This window comes from Corylus avellana, chromosome ca1, assembly GCF_901000735.1.
Source record: "Corylus avellana chromosome ca1, CavTom2PMs-1.0".
Lineage (NCBI taxonomy): Eukaryota > Viridiplantae > Streptophyta > Magnoliopsida > Fagales > Betulaceae > Corylus > Corylus avellana.
This window is the reverse complement of record NC_081541.1, coordinates 15,836,708-15,857,501: the sequence shown is the minus strand read 5'-3', so window position 1 is coordinate 15,857,501 and position 20,794 is coordinate 15,836,708. Positions and strand designations below refer to the sequence as shown.

Genomic DNA, 20,794 nt, shown 5'->3' with positions numbered 1-20,794 from the left:
AAACCTAACCGTTAATCAAGTGGGGGATAGTTGATGTCCAGATAGTCTTCCCATTGAAGTAAAGTTAGTTGAAGTTGGGGGCACATTGAGTGAGAAAGTGGCCAACTCTTCTCTCTTTCTCTTTCCTTCTAATCATCATCATCATGAACCCAAAACAAAATATATTATAAATCCCACAAAAGGTTAAAGGTGGCAAAAGGAGGAAAAGTAATTTCATACAACCAAAGAACCCGATTCAAAGTTCTACCGAGAGAAACTGCTCAACAAACACCGAAAGCTTTCTGGGAAAGAAGCATGTGGTGTAGCAAGGGAGAGGGAGGCTAGAAAGAGAGAGAGACACATAGGATCTCTTCTCTGCTTCTTCTGCTTGCTCTTCTTCCTTTTGCTTCAAAAACTGCTTTTTTTAAGGTACGTGTGCTCTCAGTTTTCTTAATTGACCATGTTTAGTTCTGTAGGCTTTTGGGTTGTGTTTAATTGTTTATGATCTGGTGCAGAAATTAACTGTTGTTGAATTTTGGGAGTTGGGTAGTTTCTGTTGCAGAGGTTGGAAGCCATATGTTAGTTTTAAGGTATTTTTCTTGTTCAACTCCTTGTTTCTTTGGATCCCTTTTGCCCTCTGTCTGTCAGATGTTGTTTTCTTCGAGAATTGTTGTCTGAAAATTGTTAAAAATTAGTCTTCTTTACAAGAATTGCTGCTTTTACACCTTAAGATATGCTCTCTCTCTCTCTCTCGAAGTACTCATGTTTTTAATAATACTTAAATTGTTCAGAGAAATTTTCCTTATACAGAGAAAGTGAATCAACCCTGTCGAAGATTTCTTCTTTTAATTAAGAGAATAGAAAAAAGTTTCTTCTTTGTCTCAGAGGATAATTGTGCTTGGCAGTTTGTGTTTGTTTGTATATTCATATTGCTAATATTTATATTATTTTTGTCATATCTCAAAAAAAAAAAAAGTATGGAGGTTGTCTCTGTTACATCGTACGAGGCTTTGAACCTAATCTACCATTTCCCCTGTTTCCTTCCTGTCTCCATCTGTATAAGAACTTTTTTCTTTCATCATTTTTTTGGGGGTTACCGGATGTTTAATCAAAGGTTTCTGTTTTGTTTCTTCTATACCCCTTTGATAGTTAAAACCTGAGCTGTAACTGCAGTAGGTGACCTCCTTCTTCCTGATCCGTTTAACATTTTCAGCCTATATTTTATATCCGTTAAATCACTATTTATCATAAAAGTTTAAGCCGATAGGAAGGGATGAATTTAATAATTTAATTTTTTCTTTTCATGTTGATTAGACTAAACTGATCCTAAGCACCTCAGAATAATAGCTTTAAGCCTTTAAGAGAGAAAGATGAGAAGGAACCAATCATTTATGGATTGTATAAATATTGGATAGTTCTTGAATAGCTTTACTCTGAATTTCCAATTTGATTGTGTCAATCTGCAATCATTAGATTGACAAAAGGTACAAATTTCATGTGTTCTAGATGTTATCCTAAAGCTAATTTTCTTTTGCTCGATTCAGCCACACAAAGATTTTATTTCTACATACTGTATTGTGTAATTTTAAGAAGATGCATGCATACATAAACAAGTACGTACAAAAATCATATAGATGCATGCAAATGTCTTTGCACTTGCATATACTGAATTTTTTGGTTTTATCTTGCTTTACAGGGAGAAACAGTAATGCTAGGAGCATGGGAAAGAAAGGCAGTTGGTTTTCTGCAATCAAGAGGGTGTTTAGTCCCCATTCTAAGGAGAAGGTAGCCAATGTAAGTTGACATCTCAACTACGGTGGATACCCAGAAGCAACTGAAAATGCTTCATTTTTATTGTAATAAACAACAGCGTTATAAAAGATCATTATAAAAAAGAAGAAAGAAAGCTGCTGGTGATGCACAGTTGTCAAGCCACAATTCAGAAAAAGTGGTCCAAATTGTTGAATTACTATTTGTGCTTCATTTTGAGTTGCTTCCATTGTATATTCAGCCACTGAGTTCTACATATCTCTTTTATCTGAAAATAAATAGCAAATACTTCTGAATTGCAAACTGAATGGTACCTTAACTTCTTACTTTATAAATTGCAGGACTCAGAGAAGAAAAGCACAAAAGAAAAGAAGAAGAAGGGGTTAGGAAAACTAAGGCATGCGGAGAGCAATTCATTCATTCCCCTATTCAGAGAGCCGAGCAGCATTGAGAAAATATTTGGGGATTTTGAAAGGGAGCAACAAATAGTAACTTTTAGGCCTCCCACGCCTCCTGAGCAACCAAGAACACCCCCGTTTGTGCCTCCTAGAGTTTCTTCTCCAAGGGCTCCTTCTCCCAGGGTTGCCTCTCCTAGGGTTGCTTCTCCAAGGGTTGCTTCCCCTAGAGCTGTGTCTCCTCGGATTGTTCATCACCAGAAGGAGATTAGCCGCAGACCAGAACCAACTCTAAGAAACCACCATGCTTCAGCTACTAAGATCCAAGCAGCCTATAGAGGTTATATGGTAAGTGTCCATCTTCTCTTGTTAAATTGGATAATTTTAGAGACAGTTTTCAAGGGCTTGTGGTGTCACAGCACATCTAATAAGTAAATATGGCAATATGAAGGTAAGGTTCAATACAGATAGGTGTTTTTTATTTGTCAAGTAAGCTCGTTCTTTGGTCACATGTGACCATTCAGATGAATTTCCTATTATTTAATTGCGTATTTTCAGGTTATGAAGGGCATTTGATGTTAAAGGTAATTGTTTGCAATATGTCTGAAAGCAAAGCTGTCATTAAGTCTCTCTAGAATCATGAACTTCATGTTCGGACTGTATTTCGGCCAGAATTGTTGGTCCAGTTTTCTCACAAAGAATCTAGTTTAATGCACACAATATTTTCAGATGGCAAAACTGAAACTTTGAGGCCCAAGTTCACTTTCATAGTGACCTTGATTTGAGCATAGGATTCTCAAACATCCCCTGATACTCTGTTGAGGTTATCTTGAGGAATCAATTGATAGAAGTTCATCTGAGTCAACTCTAGAGCTCCTACCAGGAGGGAAAAAATAAATTAAAAAATAAGAAAGGATTCCCCTAAACCACTTTGGCTGAGCATGTTCTACATCAGCATCAGACCAAAACCCAACTCACGTTACTGTTACTTGTCATACAGGCAAGGAGAAGCTTTAGAGCATTAAAGGGTCTGGTGAGGCTACAAGGAGTGGTGAGAGGACAGAATGTGAAGCGCCAGACGGCAAACGCGATGAAGTACATGCAACTCTTGGTGCGTGTGCAATCGCAGATTCAGTCACGGAGGATCCAAATGTTAGAAAACCAAGCTCGGCGCCAAGCTCAATTGAGGAATGATAAAGAAGTGGAGAGTACCTTTGGCAAATGGAGCCAGGCAGTAAGTTTTCCTATGCTTAATATGATATTGAGTCTGAGCTAAGTAGCTATAACTTTTGTCAACCACTAATGCTCCCCATTTTGGCCCATCGTTGGCGCATTTGAGATTTGACCAATTTGTTCAACAGTGCTAATCTGGGTTACAAAAATTAATTCATTCTGCCGTGTCCATTTTAAAAAGCATGGCTTTGGGTCTGTGCAATTACCTGGGATTGACTCTGTGATGCATCTTATCCTTATCTCTTGATCTTCATTTTGGTATTTTAATGAAGAACTAGTCTTTTGGAATCTCACCAATAGACCCAATGATCATTTGATTGTATAAAGTGAATAAGAACATACACTTGGTGCTGTGTCTGTTGTTTAAATTTCTATTATTTCTTTTACAAGAAGTAACATTCACAATTGAAGCACTGGTGTAGTCTGAGGCAGGTAACAATGATGACTGGGATGATAGCTTGCTAACAAAGGAGGAAAGAGAGACAAGATTGCAGAAAAAGGTTGAAGCAGTCATCAAGAGAGAAAGAGCGATGGCCTATGCCTATTCACACCAGGTACTCTCTATTTACACAATTGACCATTCAATCAAATCATGAATGGCCACCGAGAAGTGCACTTTTTTTGTCATAGTTTTCATGTGTTCTCATATATGGTCTAGATCCCAGCGCATGTATCGTTTCAGTAATTAATAGTTAAGAGCTTTTAGTTAGGAATTGGGGCCTGTAGATCCATATTGTGTTAAGAAAAGTGCTTCTACTTTCTGAAGGGCCATCATAGTAGAGTTAACCCAAAGTACAGTGGCAGAATAATGTAGACTCGTTACAAGTTTCTGCGTCTCCGGGAGTTGGGCGTTTGTAAATGCGAACATTAATTCTTGTTCAGAATCATTGAGTTCTAGAAACATTACTACATGTGTGTTCGTTTCTGAATAAACCTAAGTTCTTAATACTGATGTTAAGACTTAGAGCTGAAGTGGATAAGAACATACACTTTGGTGTTGGGCATGAATTTCTTATTTTACTACACCTAATCCATGAACAATTTTTAGAGGGATTTGCTTCCTTCTAAAAACTTGCTCAAGAGAGCCATGTTACAATAAAATGCGTATTATTTTATCTTGATGTTTGTTCTCTCCATGTCAACAGTTGTGGAAAGGCACTCCTAAATCTGGTCAAACACCTCTGATGGACATCCGATCTGGGGGATTTCCATGGTGGTGGAACTGGTTGGAACGTCAGGCGACTCCAGCAAATCCACCCGAAAGCCATGCTGTGAAGAATTTTCAACTTACGCCTCCGCGACCGCAATCCGAGCTGAAGCCGAGCCCGCGGCCAAGCCCGCGGCCGAGCCCGCGGGCCCAGTCAAGCAACTACATGCAGCGTCATTTTGGGTATGATGGTATGGACATCTCCACACCAAAATCCACAAGATCGACTATTCTCCCGGCCTCAAAACCGGCTCGAACCCCTCCTCCAAACAGAACCTCACTTGGCAACAGCGTTGGCTTGTCAAGGTATTCAAGAGCCAGAGGTAGCGGAGCTGATTCCCCTTTTGATCTGCCATTAAAGGATGATGACAGCCTCACAAGCTGCCCACCATTTTCGGCTCCGAGCTATATGGCTCCAACAGTTTCAGCCAAAGCCAAAGCAAGAGCTTATAGTAACCCCAGGGAGAGGTTTCCGGGGACTCCAAGCAGTGAGTCAAAGAGGCGACTTTCATTCCCCTTGACACAAGGCATTGGGTCTTTCAAGTGGAACAAGGGCTCTTTTTTCAGCAAGGATTCAAGCTCTCAAAGGATGTTAGACAAGAACCAGTCACTTCAATCCGTAAGCAATATGAGTGTGGATTCAACCGTTTCTTTACCTGCTGGGGTTGGAAGGAAGCCATTTAACCGATTTGTGTGATTTCTTTTGGTATATTTTTGACATTTTGTGCCCCCCATTGTGGTGTTTATTTTCATCGAGTGTATGTTGATAGTTTGATTTATATAATACTCTGATGTAATATAATAAAGAAAACAATAGGAAATTATGGTTTGAGTGTAACAGGATTGGGTTTCTAAAAGGTACTATGACATTTATTTTTTAGGATTGCTCAAGAATTTTTACTCCTAATCCCAAAAGCAAGTGCTCATGATATGTTCAAGGGCTCACCAAAAACTACAGGTGGAATTGGTCTGCATTCTATATCTCCTTCACTTTCTCAGCATCCAAACAAATTGTTACAACTAAAAATGTTGCGGGCATGCAGAAAGTGCTAAGGGATAGATGTTGCTATATATATATATGGAATGAATAGCATAGGGCTTAGAAAATCAGCTCATTCTTTTAATACATTTTCTACTTCCATCATGATTAACAGAAAAAATAGGATGTGAATTTGATTTTTATTTTTATTTCCCTAAAAAATGATAAGATGCTGATGTCTGCTTTAAAAAGTATAAGATGCTCCAAATAAACTCACAATTCATATGGCATCTTCAGCCCATTCTAGTAAACCCCAAAGGAAAAACTACATACAAAAAGCTCACCCATCCATAATTTCAACAGTAATAACCACGTTCTTTCCATGCTCATGTGGCCTTGTGATTTGATACACAAAACTTTCAAGCATGAATAAATCCAGAAATTCAACAGTAATAGAGAGTGGCTTCAAACCATTGTACATCAGCGGCGGTTTTGAAGCACAATATAATATGAACCCTAACTTAAATACCCCGTAAAAAAAAAATGAAAGATATCTTCGAACTCAGGAATCAATCAAGGCAACTGAAACCTGAAATTTAAATCAGGATATCGCCATCACAAGCAAAAAAATCATGACCAGTCAAAGGTGCTACACATCATGCAGTCATTAGTCCAGTCATGCTCTTGAGTGTGTAGTAAGTTGAATTTGATTCCACATAATTTCTTATGACTGAGAAAGAAACTTCTTTATTGGAAACCCTGTAAACCAAGCAACAAGGAAAAGGGTAAAACATTTAAATAATGACTTGGTCCATTCTGGACTGGCATGAACATACAATCAAAGATACAATTATTGATGAAAACATTTTCTTTGATCACTTGTGGGAGTAAAGAATAACTTCTTCAGAATAACATCAATAATGCAACAGAACTAAAAAGGGAAATTGAAGCGAGAAAATAGTGTGACTTTCAACCCCACCAAAATGGTCCTGCCACAAAAAGTAAAAATGACCTGCCCCCTTCAAAAACTAATTTGAGAAGATAATTGATTGATCTTTATAAACTAAAGCAAGAGCAAGAGAAAAAGTAAATGTCCTAAAATGAAACATGCAAGTTAGAATTTGCTATCAATATCAGGAAACTTGTCACTTAAGATGCTTCTGGCACATTGTAATTTTTCTGCATCAAAGAATTTGCACTTCAATGGACAATTCCTCAATATCTTAATCTGCCTATAAATGTTAGCAGAAATTCAGAGTGCTTACCTAGATGAAATTTTACCATATAAAAGCAGGTAACACATATGAGGGATAAGCATCATATTTAGATGCAAGAACTTGCACAGAAGATAAATCTGCAGCTTCTCCAAAATTAGCAACTCCAAGTTCTGTTGCATGAATTCCACCAGTGGTAAAAGCTGATTGGATTCCAGCCTCATTTGCACCCTTGATGTCATGGTGGAGAGAATCACCCACAGCAATAGAATCAGAAGAATCCACACCAGCCATTGCCATAGCTGCTTTGTAGATTATCTGATACAATTGTCAAAATGTATGATATTAGAGTCAGGGGAGCATACAAAAAGGATGTGTGTGTAACAGAAGAAAATACAAAGCCGAACACTACGATAATAAGGAAAAACACTTTAATCAAGAGAAAAACACAGAACAGAAATCATATCCCTCCTTTCAGAATTTACAACTCCTACATCAAAGTTTAAATATCACAAAAGCATGCAATCACAAAAACCAACTAATAACATCATGTGGGACTATTAGAACGAAATAGAACAGATAGTTCGATCAAGTTAAACCTTGATTAAATATCACCTCTCTCAAAACTGATTGGCCATTGCCATCCATGTGTGTCCAAAAGCGAATTGTAGCGATAAATTAAGGGTAAAAGAAGTTTAAGGGAATTATTTGACATGTGCTAGGTAAGAATCTGTGAAATAACATGGAAACCACTTCAACCAAAGTTCGGGTGAGAAGTTTAAAGAAACAATTAGCACTGACTGAAAATACAATGTGAGGAGAATTCAGATCAGGTTTAATGCTATTTATAATCTCAACTGTTGTATTGGCTTCGAGGATATAAGACAAAAAATAGCTGATTGTTTGTAATAAGCAGTGCAATTTATTAATTCATCTATACAAGTCAAAATTGCATTACAAATTTTTTCTATAACAACATCTAAGAACAATTTTCTCTAACTCGAAACTCGAAATTTCTAGAGTTAAGAAATTTTCTTGTTTAATTATTTGAAAGGGTATTCTGGCTTACATAATTATTATAAGCTAAGGGAGAGACACTACGAAATGGCCCTGCCTTGGAAGGGTTCCCTGTCATCCAAAAAAAACAGCTAGGGGAGAGATACTGAGCACCTGTGTCTATTTGCACTGCAATCTAAAACAAGGATGTGAATGCCTGGAGAGCAAATGAAAATGCAATGTGTATTGTGAATGATGATGACAATGATGAAGATCAAAACAAGAACAGTGTGACTCCATCACCTTATCAGGCTTGCCCATCCATTTCACTTCACCCCCAAGCTTCTCATATTTGGCTGCTAGAGTACCTATGACATTAAAGTATTTACATCACCAAAAGGTAAAGCCAAAAAAAAAAATTCAAAACTAGAAGAAATTACAGATATGCCATATTATGTGCAACTGACTAGCATTTTTAAAGAAGTTAATAACAAAACCATGCAATCCAAGATGACTTCTGTTTAGATACAATTCACAAAGAGTAATTTCTTACGGGGATTCTAAGGGGCACTAACAGCATCAAGGATGTCTCCAGGAGCATAATAAATTATGAAAGGCATGATACGCATCACTTGTAATAGTCTACAAATATCGAGGCCGATTTGAGATATTTACAATTCAGATATCTCAAAGATGAGATGACTTTGTGATTTTGATGCATCACTAACTAACGACATTACGATTGATAAAACTAATATAGAGCTTCATGCAACATTAAAATTTTAAAAATGATTTATGAACTTGGAACTCTGAAGTTCTTACTTTTGAAACCAACAAGAAAATTTATATGCCCTTTCTGCCTCCTGAATGCAGTTAAAGAGAGACCAGGGAATATGTGGATAGAGTAACAGTGTAGTTCCAAATACTAATATGACTGGCACATAAAACATAATGACAAAAAAGGAATAAACAAATTCTGTTGTGCATATTATCAGGCAACCAAACAAGAAATTACAAATTCAGAAGCTTGAGCACAACAGAGTGAGAAAATTTATTTCATTGAACAAAATAAAGAGTACTCTAGAAACCAAGGAATTATCTATGTGGACATTAAAAAAGAAAGCTTACAATCAAGATTGGCATATTTATATCTGTAAAAGAAACTAAATTAACTTATTTGAAAACAAGCTTAGAAAGCAACAAAGAACATAAAGTCATATAGCAATATGAACACATGCTAAGACTATAGACTCGGCATTTCACATGCCAAAATAGAGAACTACTACTACTCTACTCCTATGGAGCTCTCTCTCTCTCCTGTTTCTTTTCATTTAGGTGATTAGATCCTCTCCATATAGTGAGACTTCCTCCACGTAGCCATAACATTTAGTAGGTTTCAAGTATATTGTTGACTACGTTGTACTGATGCTTCAACCTGCCACCTCTATTAACTTTGAAAAAAATGAGAGACCATCCACCAAAAAGAATTTTTGTGCTCTAAATGAGACATCAACCCACAATAAATTCAGAGGGCATCATCTTAAGTCTAACACGTTGATTTTATATATATATATATGATTTTAACCTAAGACTTGCTCCAACCCTAGCCCAGCCTTTACTGCCCCAAGGCTAAGAACTTGAATTATATATCCCAATCTTAATGATGTATTTTATCATAATTTTGTAGATGCTGTGCTTAAAAGGAATTAAAAGACTAAATTAAACATTTTTACCAGGCATTACACTCAAAGCCCTTGCCTCAACAGTCACGTAATCAGGATTTGCTACCACCATGGGAATTCTTTTGGTAGCACAGTGCTCTAATATTTTCTCAAGGTCCTCAAGTTTCGTGGGAACTGCAGCACCAGAAGGATGACCCAAGGCTTCAGTTCCATGGGCCAAAATAAACTCAGCTTCTTCAACATTCTCTACAACTTGTAAGCCTAGACCCTACAACAAGAATTTGTAAACCAGATCATTTTACAAAATATTCCACAGCTATCATGAACAATTTACATTCCTCCCTCCATCCCATCTTGTTAGTCCCATATTCCTCGTCGAATGTCCCAAAATGTTTGTCAAGTAGCTAAAAACAGTACAATATTTTCTGGTTTTCCAATATTTCCCTCACTTGAGATAAAAACCATATAGAAATGAAAAACAGTGGGTAATTTGGGAAATGCTTTGTCAAAAAAATTCAGAATTACGGAGATGAACCAAGAAATTGGGACACGGATTATTATTTATTTAGCTCAATGATTCTTCAGACAAATCAATTTCCCAGGTTTTGTTTGTCACCCAAATGAAACCCATCACAACATTTTATTTTTGTGTAGTTATAAAATAAGAAGACAATATCGTAGGATCTTATGAAGATGAGCGTTATCTAATTCCATAAATTCCACTGAATGCCTACATTTAGTGACACACTGTTGGTGGATCAGACGAGATTATTCATCATAACCAGGCTGCTACATTCAGCTTTCACCAACAGGAATCTAGTAATACTTTAGTTTCTCAAAGTGCATAGCACTGTAAAAGCAGGTTTTCCCTTTAAAATCAGTGAATTGGGACTAGTGAGTTTCATCAGCCTCGATAAAAGAAGGTTGCTTTACATTACCATAAAGTGGAGGGTTTAGCAAAAATGAGTGGATGGTTAGAAATGCCAAACTACGCAAAGGTGATCATTTGCCTTTTGGGGTGACGTATGCCGGGAATCTTCGTTATGTTTATAAAAGAAATTAAAAGGGAGAGAGAGAGTACCAAAATACTCCAAAAATGGTAGGGCTTCAATAAAGGAAAAGGATAGAAGAAAAATGATCACCACTAATACTTGCACCTTTACCATACCTCGAGAGATATAGCACCCCGGTCAGTCCAAGTCATATGGATGCAAGATCTTCCAAGTGCTGCAAACCACGCATCATCTTTCCTATTTAAAGCAAATCCGCAAAGAGATAAGCAGAACCACTCTAGTATAATAGAGTTTTAGGAAAAAGTAAAATTTGCAACACAGTTAGCCACTATATAATGTGGATAAGTATGCCAAATGTGCCCAGACAATCAAAATCATAGATCACATCGCCTTCATACATTATTAAATAAGTTATGGGAAAGACTAGTACAAAAAATATAAAGGAAGAAGTTAATGCATTAGCAGCTACAGATACGATCTATTACAGATAAATTGAGAACAAGTTGCCTAAGATGATTCACCGTGGGCAAAAAAGACCTTAAAAATGCACGAATAAGGAGTGGCTCGATTCAAGTTGAAGATATTACAAGAAAATAGGAAGAGAGAGAAAAAAAAAATTGAAGATTTAGGAATGAGAAAAAATAAAATAAAAAAACATAATGGCTTCTGATTTAACAAAGGACATGGCCCTGGATGTAGCTGACAATCAAAGGATTCATGCATCAATCCCCAAGAACTAGGGTTTTATGATTATATTGAGTTAAATTGTCTTTCACTTCCATAAACAGAGATATCAGAATCAGAATTTATATATGAAGCAATATTTGCTAATCATGCTACTGCAGTAACTCCAGTTAGAGCAGCATATTATATAATGCAAACAAATCTGACTCAAGGAAAAAATATTAAAAGAAATTTCTGTCTTATATAGATCTAAGAAAGCATATTCTGGCCAGTATCAATATTTTCATCTCCAGTAGTCAACATCTTCATTTTAAAAAGAAAAAAAAATGTGATTGCTCCAACAGAAGTTGCATGGAATGTCAAGCATGTTCGAGGCACTACCAGGGCCCTTCATCAACCAAGCACCTAGGCAAGTGCTAGGATTGCCTTGATGGCTGAAATAGGCACTACAAGAACTTTGACACAAAATGATGTTTAGCCTTGTTAAAGAAAGAATCATGTCCTCGTATTAACTGGTCAGGCCAACAGTTAATATACATTAGCATAACATGCCAAAGAAATTAAGAAACAACAGTTTCTGCCCAATACAATTGAATACAAAAAATAGATCAGAATCTAAGGAGAAGTTCTAAATCCATAAATAAAATGAACTTCAAACAAAGCATAAAGTAAATAAGTCAATCCACATGGTAAGGCTGCATAACAATCCATTGTGTATTGTGATATTATAAGTTTCTGTGTTCCGAATGACTACGAGTACCATATCGGATCAGAAACAAATAGAAATTAATGTAGCATATCTATATTACTAGAGAAAAGGGAACATGTGAGAGGTACTAACGTGTCCATTGTGAAAAAGGGCAAGTATATTGAATGCCAATCTTAAATGTAAACCTTTGCAAGTATTGATGTGTCAATTCTCCGCTAGTGATGGCTCCTACAAAAAGAGAGGTATCAAATCCAAGGCTCTTCAACTTGTCAATGGTGGTTGACGCACGTCTTGAGGAATTACTTATAATCACCATCTTGCTACCAGTCCTTGCTAGCTTTTCTACTATTATAAAACAATGAAATTATTGCCTGCTCTCTTGCGATTAAACAAGAAGGAAATTATACACCCATTAACATTATCAAATGCCCAAACCGAGAATACAAATGGTAACAGATGAAAACATACATGTCAAAATTGCTCCCGGATAAGGTTGTTTTCCATCATGAAGGACTCCAAATTGATCTAAAAACCATGCCTGCAAAAACGTCACAAAACTGCTAGTAACTGATATTTCTTCATAGAACATGAACATGAACATATGTACATACGTACAAGCATACATAAAGATACATGAATTAACCAATGCATATGTGTACACACACACAGACACATATTTTTGCATGCATATATTGCAACATGAATGAATATTGCTAGTCTGGATAGCTTCAACTGGCCTTGATTTCAACGGTTAGTCACCAAGTAAGAATCACAACAAATGGTAAAGATGATCATGACAATATAGCATATTCAACAAATGAATATCTCAAAATTCACAAATATATCATAAACTAATCAAATGGGGTACCTCCTACAACTTGACTTTTAACTGTTTCAACAAAAAGATCATCCTTCAGCAGAATAACCCAATAAAGTAACAAAATTCACACCCAAAGGCTCTGTTTTGCTGGAAAACAATTCCATTGGAACTTTTCACCCATGAAAAAAAAATAATAATAATAATAATAATGAGGGGCCTAAAAATAATCAAATGGGTACCTTGAAACGACGCGTTTCGGCGAGTTGTTGAAGTCCATTCAAACTCTGAAAGACCTGAACCTCTTTGGATGGAACAGAGCATCTGGGCATCATTATTCTTCTTCTTCTTCTTTGGCTGAGTTTTTTTAAAAAAAAATCTCCTTTTTGAGTCTTATTTAATTTTAACCTGTCACTACATCTAACTTTCTATGCAGAAACGGCAAGTGGGTCGATTCAAATGGGCTAACCCGCTTTAGCAAAATATCCATTTTACGTTTATTTTTCGGAGCAGTGAGCAATACCCATGTAAAGTAAGGTTTTCCTTTTATGGCATTGTTTTTGAATTTTAACATTTTTTCATTTTTTTTAAAAAAAAAATTAACAAAAGTATTTGTTTATGCGTATATTTTTATAGAAGTTAAGTTAATTTATTGAAAATAAAGTTTGGTTTTACCCCACACCTGTCGTTTTGCTGAATTTGTGAAAATACAATTTTTTTTTTTGAATTGAGTTGGCCAAATTTCAGCCATTGAATAAAGCAGAGTTTTACAAAATAGAATATATTTGGCTCCTCTTTTCAAAATTCACATTTTCTTTTAAGTTATTCAACCAGGTTGACAAATCTTGGCACTCCTTATTGTTGTCCTACCATTTTTAGGCCCTCCTAGCAGGTCAGAAAATGGCTTAATTGGTCTTGAGAGAACGTCTGAGATTTTTACCATCTATGTCACTCATGAACAGTTCTCAAGAAGTAGGTACTACCATAATTAGGCTTCGAGTGAAGTAGCCACAGTTGGTCGCCCCTCTTACCTTTTTATCAATTGGGGAGTAGAAACATTGTGATTGAGATAGGTATTTTACTCTCTGTTAAAGTTGACACATGGATGAAAATAATTTCCTCACATACCCATCTGATTGGGCTTTCATTAGCTTAAATAGAATTAAATCCTACGGCTGTTACAAAGAGATAATGGCAAATTAAATGTACAATTACAAAGAGATAATGACTGTTACAAAGAGATATTGAATCCTACAACAACTGTTACAAAGAGATAACATTAAATTCAATTAACTACTCAACATAATGTCAAAAACAAATATCTTGGAGCAGTAACGTGTGGAGCAATAAACAAAAACAAATATCTTGGAGCAGTAATGTGTGGAGCAATAAACAAAGAGTAACGTCAATACTCCCCCTCAAGTTGGATCGTGTATGGAAATAACGCCCAACTTGCAAATTAAACCATGAAATGCATCTTTACCCAATGGCTTTGTGAATACATCTGCAAGTTGATGAGATGCAGGTATGTATCCTGGAGCAATAAGTTTGGATTGTAGCTTTTCCCGAACGAAATGACAATCTATTTCTATATGCTTGGTACGTTCGTGAAAAACTGGATTGTTGGCGATGAGCAAGGCAGCTTGGTTGTCACAAAACATTGTGATTGGAGAAGAATGAGAAATACCCATATCGTTCAACAAATATTTTAACCATTGAAGTTCACATGTTAAAGTGGCCATGGCTCGATATTCAGCTTCAGCAGAAGACCGAGAAACTGTAGATTGTTTCTTAGTTTTCCAAGAAATAAGATTGGAACCAAGAAATATGCAAAAGCCTGTAGTAGATCGTCGAGTAATAGGACACCCTGCCCAATCTGAATCACAATAACCTTGCAAATGAATAGTACTCGATGATGATAAAAAAATTCCCTTACCAATAGAACCCTTCAAATATCGAACCACACGGTGCGCAGCATCCATATGAGCCGTTCGAGGAGAATGCATAAACTGACTAAGAATATTGACTGAATAATTAATATCAGGTCTTGTGACAGTAAGGTATATAAGACATCCCACCAATCGACGATAAGGAGTGGGGTCAGGAAGTAAAGTACCATCATCTGGTGATAAATGCAAGTGTTGCTCCATAGGAAAATCAGAGACACGTCCTCCAATCAAACCAGTATCCTTGAGAATGTCTAAGATGTATTTCTTTTGAGAAAGAAATATGCCCTTTTTCGAACGGGCAACCTCTATGCCAAGAAAATATTTAAGCTTGCCTAAATCTTTGATAAAGAATTTCTTCTCGAGAAATTGCTTGAGCTGGTTGATAGCCAAATCATCGTTTCCTGTAATGATGATGTCGTCTACATAGACCAAGACAAAAGTAGAAGAATTGCCATTATGATTAAAAAATAATGAATAATCAGACTTAGACTGAGAAAAACCAGCTTGCATGATGGTAGATGAAATTTTTGCAAACCACTGACGTGATGCTTGCTTCAACCCATAGATAGATTTGTTCAGTTTACAAATTCGTGTCTCCCCCTTTCGGCAAAAACCAGGTGGAAGTACCATATATACCTCTTCGTTAAGATCGCCTTGTAAAAAGGCATTATTAACGTCAAGTTGATGTAAAGACCATTGCTTGATGGATGCGATAGAAAGTAAGGTCCGAACGGTTACCAATTTTGCAACAGGTGCGAAAGTCTCGTGGTAATCTAATCCTTCAATTTGAGTAAAACCTTTGGCTACCAAACGGGCCTTATAACGCTCAATTGTTCCATCTGATCGGTATTTAATTTTGTACACCCATTTACATCCTATGGGTTTCTTGTTGGGTGGAAGAGAAATAAGGCTCCAAGTATCATTTTTTTCAAGAGCTTCAATTTCTTTTTCCATAGCTTCCCGCCATAATGGTGATTTCACTGCTTGAGAAAAGGTTCTAGGCTCATCTGTTGAACAAATAGTAGAAAGAAACCCTCTGTGTGCAAATGAAAACTTAGAAAGAGAAATATATTGATGGAGCGGGTAAGGTGTACCTTTCAACTTAGAGTCAGATGGAGAAGGTAGCTGGTCATGAGTAGCAATGGAGCATTGATAATCAGCCAAGTAAGAAGGTGGATGCCGAATGCGACTAGGCCGATTAATTTGCGGACTAGTAGGAGGAGTGATAGGATTTTGCTCCACACTAGGTGGTTCTAAATCCAACTGTTCAATGGGAGAAGTGATTGCATCATTTTTAGCAATAGGAAAATCAAAAATGGGATCATCACTCAAAGGTAAAGGAGTAACATCTGAAGATGAGGTTGTAAATTTAGATAAATCACGAAATGGAAAAATTCCTTCATGAAATATGACATCTCGAGAAGTAAAAATGGTTTTAGTGGCTATATCAAAAATTTTGTAACCTTTTTGAGCATAAGGATAGCCAATAAAAATGCCAGGTTTACCTCGTTGATCAAATTTATGTTTAATGCTATGATTGTGAGCAAAACATAAACTCCCAAAAACACGCAAATGAGAATAATTTGGTTTTGAGTGGAATAGAATTTCATGTGGAGATTTCCCAGATAAAAGAGAAGATGGCATTTTATTGATCAAATATGTGGTAGTGAGAACGCACTCACCCCAAAATTGTAAGGGTAAGTGCGCTTGAAAACGAAGAGCTCGAGCAACCTCAAGAAGGTGTCGATGTTTACGTTCAACGACACCATTTTGTTGCGGAGTCCCGACACAACTTCGTTGATGGATTATGCCACGTTCTGAAAAATATTTTTGCATATCATTGGAAAGAAATTCAGAACCATTGTCCGATCTAACTTGTTGTATGCAAGAATTGAATTGAGTCTTAATCATGGAAAAGAATGATTGCAAAATAGTTTTAGTCTCAGACTTGACATGCATCAAATAAACCCAAGTACATCGACTAAAATCATCAACAATGGTTAAGAAATAACGAGAACCATTTAAAGATTGTTGGGAAAAACTTCCCCAAATATCACAATGAATTAAAGCGAAAGGTCTATTAGTAGTAATAGAACTAGAAGAAAATGGCAAACGTGCTTGTTTGGCTTGAGGACAAATTTTACAAGCAGAATTATTTGAACAAGAAATGAAAGGAATATCCTTAGCTAAATTATGCAAAGTACGATAAGATATGTGTCCAAGTCGCCAATGCCATAAATCAATGGAAGAGTTTTTAGTAACTGCCATTGCCGAAGCAGCCTGAAAACAGTATAGCCCCTCATGAACATTACCCTGCCCAATCGTCCTCTTCGTTGACAGGTCCTGAAAAAAACATTGAGTAGAAGAGAAAGTCACTAAGCAATTATTAGTTTTTGCTAGTTGACTAACAAATAAGAGGTTAAATTTGAATGATGGGATGAAGAAAACATTCTCAAGTTTAATAGTGGATGAAAGATTAATAGTTCCAATATGTGTAATAGGTACATTCGGCCCATCAGGAAGTTGAACAAAAGATGGAGTTGGACATGCTTTATAAGAGGAAAACAAAGATAATGAGTGGCACATGTGGTTAGTAGCTCCTGTATCAATAATCCACATCGAAGCAGAGTGAGCAATAAGTGCTATACCTGCTAGAGAAACACTAGAATTTATGCTACCTGAAGAGAGCATAGCAAGTAATTTGTTGTACTGCTCTTGGGTGATGGGTGGTGGTGACACCATGGCACAATCTTCAGCTTTAGTGGTTTTAACAGGAGCCTCGCTCTTCTTTGGAGGATACCCAACAAGCTTGAAGCAGCGATCTTTAGTGTGACCGTCACGGCCACAATGATCACAATGGTAGCGTGGCTTACGGTTGAGTTGGCCACCACGATTTGTGGGCTTGGTGGTAAAAGCTGCAGCATCTGGAGTTGAGGATAATGAAGAATGTATCTCTTGTTGTTTTTCTTCTTGACGAACGAGTGAATAAATTTTGGTTGTGCTAGGAAAAGGTTCCATGAGAAGTATTTGGCTACGAAGTGCAGCATATCGTTCATGAAGGCCTTGTAAAAATTCCATCGCCCTATCTTGTTGCAATTTTTCTGCAGTAGTTCTCCCATGTCCACATGTGCATGGTTGGATACTTACAAGAGAATTGAGCTCATTCCATAATGACTTGAGCTTTGTAAAATATGCAGAAACAGACATATTGTTCTCTTGTTTGAGAGAAGAAATTGACTGCTTCAACTGATAAATTTGTGGTGCATTGGATTGAGAGAATCGCTCCGAAAGATCTGACCAAATCTCCCTCGCAGTCTCAGCATATAAAATACTGCTACGAATCTCACTCGAAACAGAATTGAGAATCCATGAACAGACAAGATCATTACATCTCTCCCATTGAGGAAGATCAGTAGGTGAATCTGGTTTAATCAAGGTGCCATCTACAAAACCCAATTTGTTTTTGGCACGCAAAGCCATAGTGATAGCACGAATCCATGTGCCATAATTATCGCCAGATAGAAGAGGTGTAACAAGCACCATGGTTGGACTATCTGAGTGATGAACATAATGAGGATCATTGATTGATCCCTGTGAATCACTGCTCTCAGAGGAAGAAACTACTTTAGGTTGTGCTTCAGTCATTGTAAAATGAGCACGAAAAAAAAATACGAATAGTTGAGGAAAAAAAATGTCTAAAAAAAATCGTTGCCTAATGCTCTGATACCATGTTAAAGTTGACACATGGATGAAAATAATTTCCTCACATACCCATCTGATTGGGCTTTCATTAGCTTAAATAGAATTAAATCCTACGGCTGTTACAAAGAGATAATGGCAAATTAAATGTACAATTACAAAGAGATAATGACTGTTACAAAGAGATATTGAATCCTACAACAACTGTTACAAAGAGATAACATTAAATTCAATTAACTACTCAACATAATGTCAAAAACAAATATCTTGGAGCAGTAACGTGTGGAGCAATAAACAAAAACAAATATCTTGGAGCAGTAATGTGTGGAGCAATAAACAAAGAGTAACGTCAATACTCTCAAACGATCTCTAATTGACCAATTAACTAGTCTCCTGAAAATACTTCACTAGTTTAAGTATCGAAGTTATCCCCGCTGACACACCCAATAAAGTTCTAATTTAATCTCACATGTTTTGTAGGTGCTTATTCCAAAATCGTGCTTGATTGACCAACACATATAAACACACATGATAGTTCCAATTTTTCTAAAAGTAATTGACTAATTCTTGCTTTTCAAATATAACATTATGAGCCTCATATAATCTTTTAGGAAAGACGATCTTATTATTAGTTAATAATAATAATAATATTATTGATTTCATACTTTTTGCATATCTTCAAGATCTAAAATAAATGTATTAAAGGTTTGAAAATTTTTATTCAAACATTTATATGTTACTAGATAGCGTTACTAAAGACAAATTATTTACATGCTTTTGATTAGTGTAATAAAAGTTATTAAGTTTTCCCTTGTAATTATCATTTTTCTCAACAAAGTAATTATCACCCCCACCCAATCATGTTTGGCCCTTATAAGTAGGATCGGCGATTTTTGATATGATCCGTGAACTTGATACAAATTCAACATGAAATTAATGAGTTAATATTGAAAGGCTTGACTTATTTAATTAAATGTATCGAGTTATAATTAACCTATATAATACATGTCTCAACACGACCTAAACCCGACACTCGATATTTAGGATTAAAAATATTTGACACAATTCGCGAACCTGACACGAACTCAACTTGAAGTTAACAGGTTAGAGTTAAAGGTTATGACCTGTTTAATTAAATGGGTCGAGTGATTAACCTATATAATTTTATACTCATACTTCTACACAATTAAAACCCGACACGCGAATACAAATTGATACCTTACTTCAATAAATACACACGAGTGAAAACAGAAGATGAAGGAAGGAAAGAAAAGCAATGAGTTGGATGACCAAATTGGCTGATCTCAAGAATTACCAAACATTTGCTTTTACCTACATACAAAAATCTTTGTTGAAAATGAACGAAAATTGTATCTCATACTTGTTCTTAAATACACATCTTCTGAGGAAAGACACCAACAACGTCAAAGGTGGTCTGCGGTTATTGAGAAATCATTCAGTTGGTCCGTTAACGGGCTTCCCTCTCTCTTTTAGTTTGGCCATCGATTGTTTCATGGCCTCCTTCCTTTTTTTGCTGGCCAGAACTTTTGCCTGAACACCACTCACATTGGGGTCCTTCTTCTCCCCCGGTGCAGGTGGCGGAGGCCTTCTCGCCGCCGCACTTGCACTCCTATCACCGACATTCAAGCCCAGCATTGCACCCGCTAGGCCCCACGTCACCGCCCTGGAACATGAACCCACGACACAATTTGTAAGCATATGCCTTTGTCCATACACCCAAGAAACACAAATATTTGATTGAAATAGACTTGAGACTTCTACTTCGATGCAATAAACAGACCACACAGCAGGTGTTTGATAGAAAGCCTCAACAAAGACAAACACCTAAACAGAACGTATACAAACCTGCGATGGACGAGTTTATTGTCTAGTTCTTCTCCATCACCACCTTGATGGGAAGCCCAAACTCTTTGAAACCCCAGAGATGGAAAATGGGTAGTCTTCTTTGTTAACCTTGTGGAAAAGGGTGTTGCTGGAGCTGGTGCTGGGGTTAGTGAATGTGCCATGAATCTATGTCGATTGAGATTGTCTTTTTTTCTGTTTTTTTTTTTTTGAATTCAAAAGAAGGGGACTTGTATTTTCAGTAGTCAATAATTATGACAATGTGGGAAAAACATATGAAGTAGATAGATAGTGTTCGTTGGTAGCTCAGGATGTAAATGAGAAGAGAAACCCATTGGCTGGTACCAGATAAGGTTCCATATTTGTGGACCCTTTTGTGGTTGATTTACTAGCTTTCATATCTTTCTTATCAACATTTTCTTTTCTTTTCTTTTCTTTATACTTAAAGAATAACCAACAAATTGACTGTACCATATTTGTGTTCAATTATTAATGTATCAAAACAATTTATAATTTAAATGTTTTACTCTTCAGAGTAACAATTAAAGGGAATGGGCTTCCTCTTTCTTTTGGCCTCAAATAAGAAATGAAAACCAAAAAAAGAA

At 36.5% G+C, this 20,794-nt stretch overlaps 4 protein-coding genes across 10 annotated transcripts; 1 reads left to right on the top strand and 3 right to left on the bottom strand.

The window, feature by feature from the left end:
* Window positions 1-101: 101 nt before the first annotated feature.
* On the top strand, window positions 102-5,469 carry LOC132183047 (protein IQ-DOMAIN 14). Of its 2 annotated transcripts, XM_059596445.1 has the most exons (7): window positions 103-408; window positions 495-569; window positions 1,676-1,773; window positions 2,091-2,492; window positions 3,145-3,378; window positions 3,800-3,931; window positions 4,523-5,469. In XM_059596445.1, the coding sequence occupies exons 3-7, from the start codon at window positions 1,699-1,701 to the stop codon at window positions 5,279-5,281; spliced, it is 1,602 nt and encodes a 533-aa protein (XP_059452428.1). In that variant the 5' UTR covers window positions 103-408; window positions 495-569; window positions 1,676-1,698; the 3' UTR covers window positions 5,282-5,469. The 2 variants fall into 2 exon arrangements, with proteins under 2 accessions (XP_059452436.1, XP_059452428.1); XM_059596453.1 differs by lacking the exon at window positions 495-569 and having other exon boundaries at window positions 102-408.
* Window positions 5,470-5,827: 358 nt separating this feature from the next.
* On the bottom strand, window positions 5,828-13,075 carry LOC132166965 (uncharacterized). Of its 5 annotated transcripts, XM_059577834.1 has the most exons (9): window positions 12,921-13,075; window positions 12,330-12,399; window positions 12,165-12,206; window positions 12,047-12,089; window positions 10,624-10,705; window positions 9,507-9,723; window positions 8,077-8,141; window positions 6,845-7,095; window positions 5,828-6,322 (listed from the first exon to the last, which is right to left on the bottom strand). In XM_059577834.1, exons 1-9 carry the CDS (start codon window positions 13,011-13,013, stop codon window positions 6,220-6,222), a joined length of 966 nt encoding a protein of 321 aa, XP_059433817.1. In that variant the 5' UTR covers window positions 13,014-13,075; the 3' UTR covers window positions 5,828-6,219. The 5 variants fall into 5 exon arrangements, with proteins under 5 accessions (XP_059433817.1, XP_059433816.1, XP_059433820.1 ...); XM_059577833.1 differs by having other exon boundaries at window positions 12,047-12,206; window positions 12,921-13,074; XM_059577837.1 differs by lacking the exon at window positions 12,921-13,075 and having other exon boundaries at window positions 12,165-12,203; window positions 12,330-12,369.
* A 3,654-nt stretch (window positions 13,076-16,729) lies between these two features.
* On the bottom strand, window positions 16,730-18,321 carry LOC132166964 (uncharacterized). 2 transcript variants are annotated; one of them, XM_059577830.1, is made up of 2 exons: window positions 17,276-18,321; window positions 16,730-16,970 (listed from the first exon to the last, which is right to left on the bottom strand). In XM_059577830.1, exons 1-2 carry the CDS (start codon window positions 18,270-18,272, stop codon window positions 16,936-16,938), a joined length of 1,032 nt encoding a protein of 343 aa, XP_059433813.1. In that variant the 5' UTR covers window positions 18,273-18,321; the 3' UTR covers window positions 16,730-16,935. The 2 variants fall into 2 exon arrangements, with proteins under 2 accessions (XP_059433813.1, XP_059433814.1); XM_059577831.1 differs by having other exon boundaries at window positions 17,306-18,321.
* A 1,282-nt stretch (window positions 18,322-19,603) lies between these two features.
* LOC132167237 (uncharacterized) lies at window positions 19,604-20,541 on the bottom strand. Its single transcript, XM_059578146.1, has 2 exons — window positions 20,193-20,541; window positions 19,604-20,010 (listed from the first exon to the last, which is right to left on the bottom strand). The coding sequence occupies exons 1-2, from the start codon at window positions 20,351-20,353 to the stop codon at window positions 19,779-19,781; spliced, it is 393 nt and encodes a 130-aa protein (XP_059434129.1). The 5' UTR covers window positions 20,354-20,541; the 3' UTR covers window positions 19,604-19,778.
* Window positions 20,542-20,794: the final 253 nt, after the last annotated feature.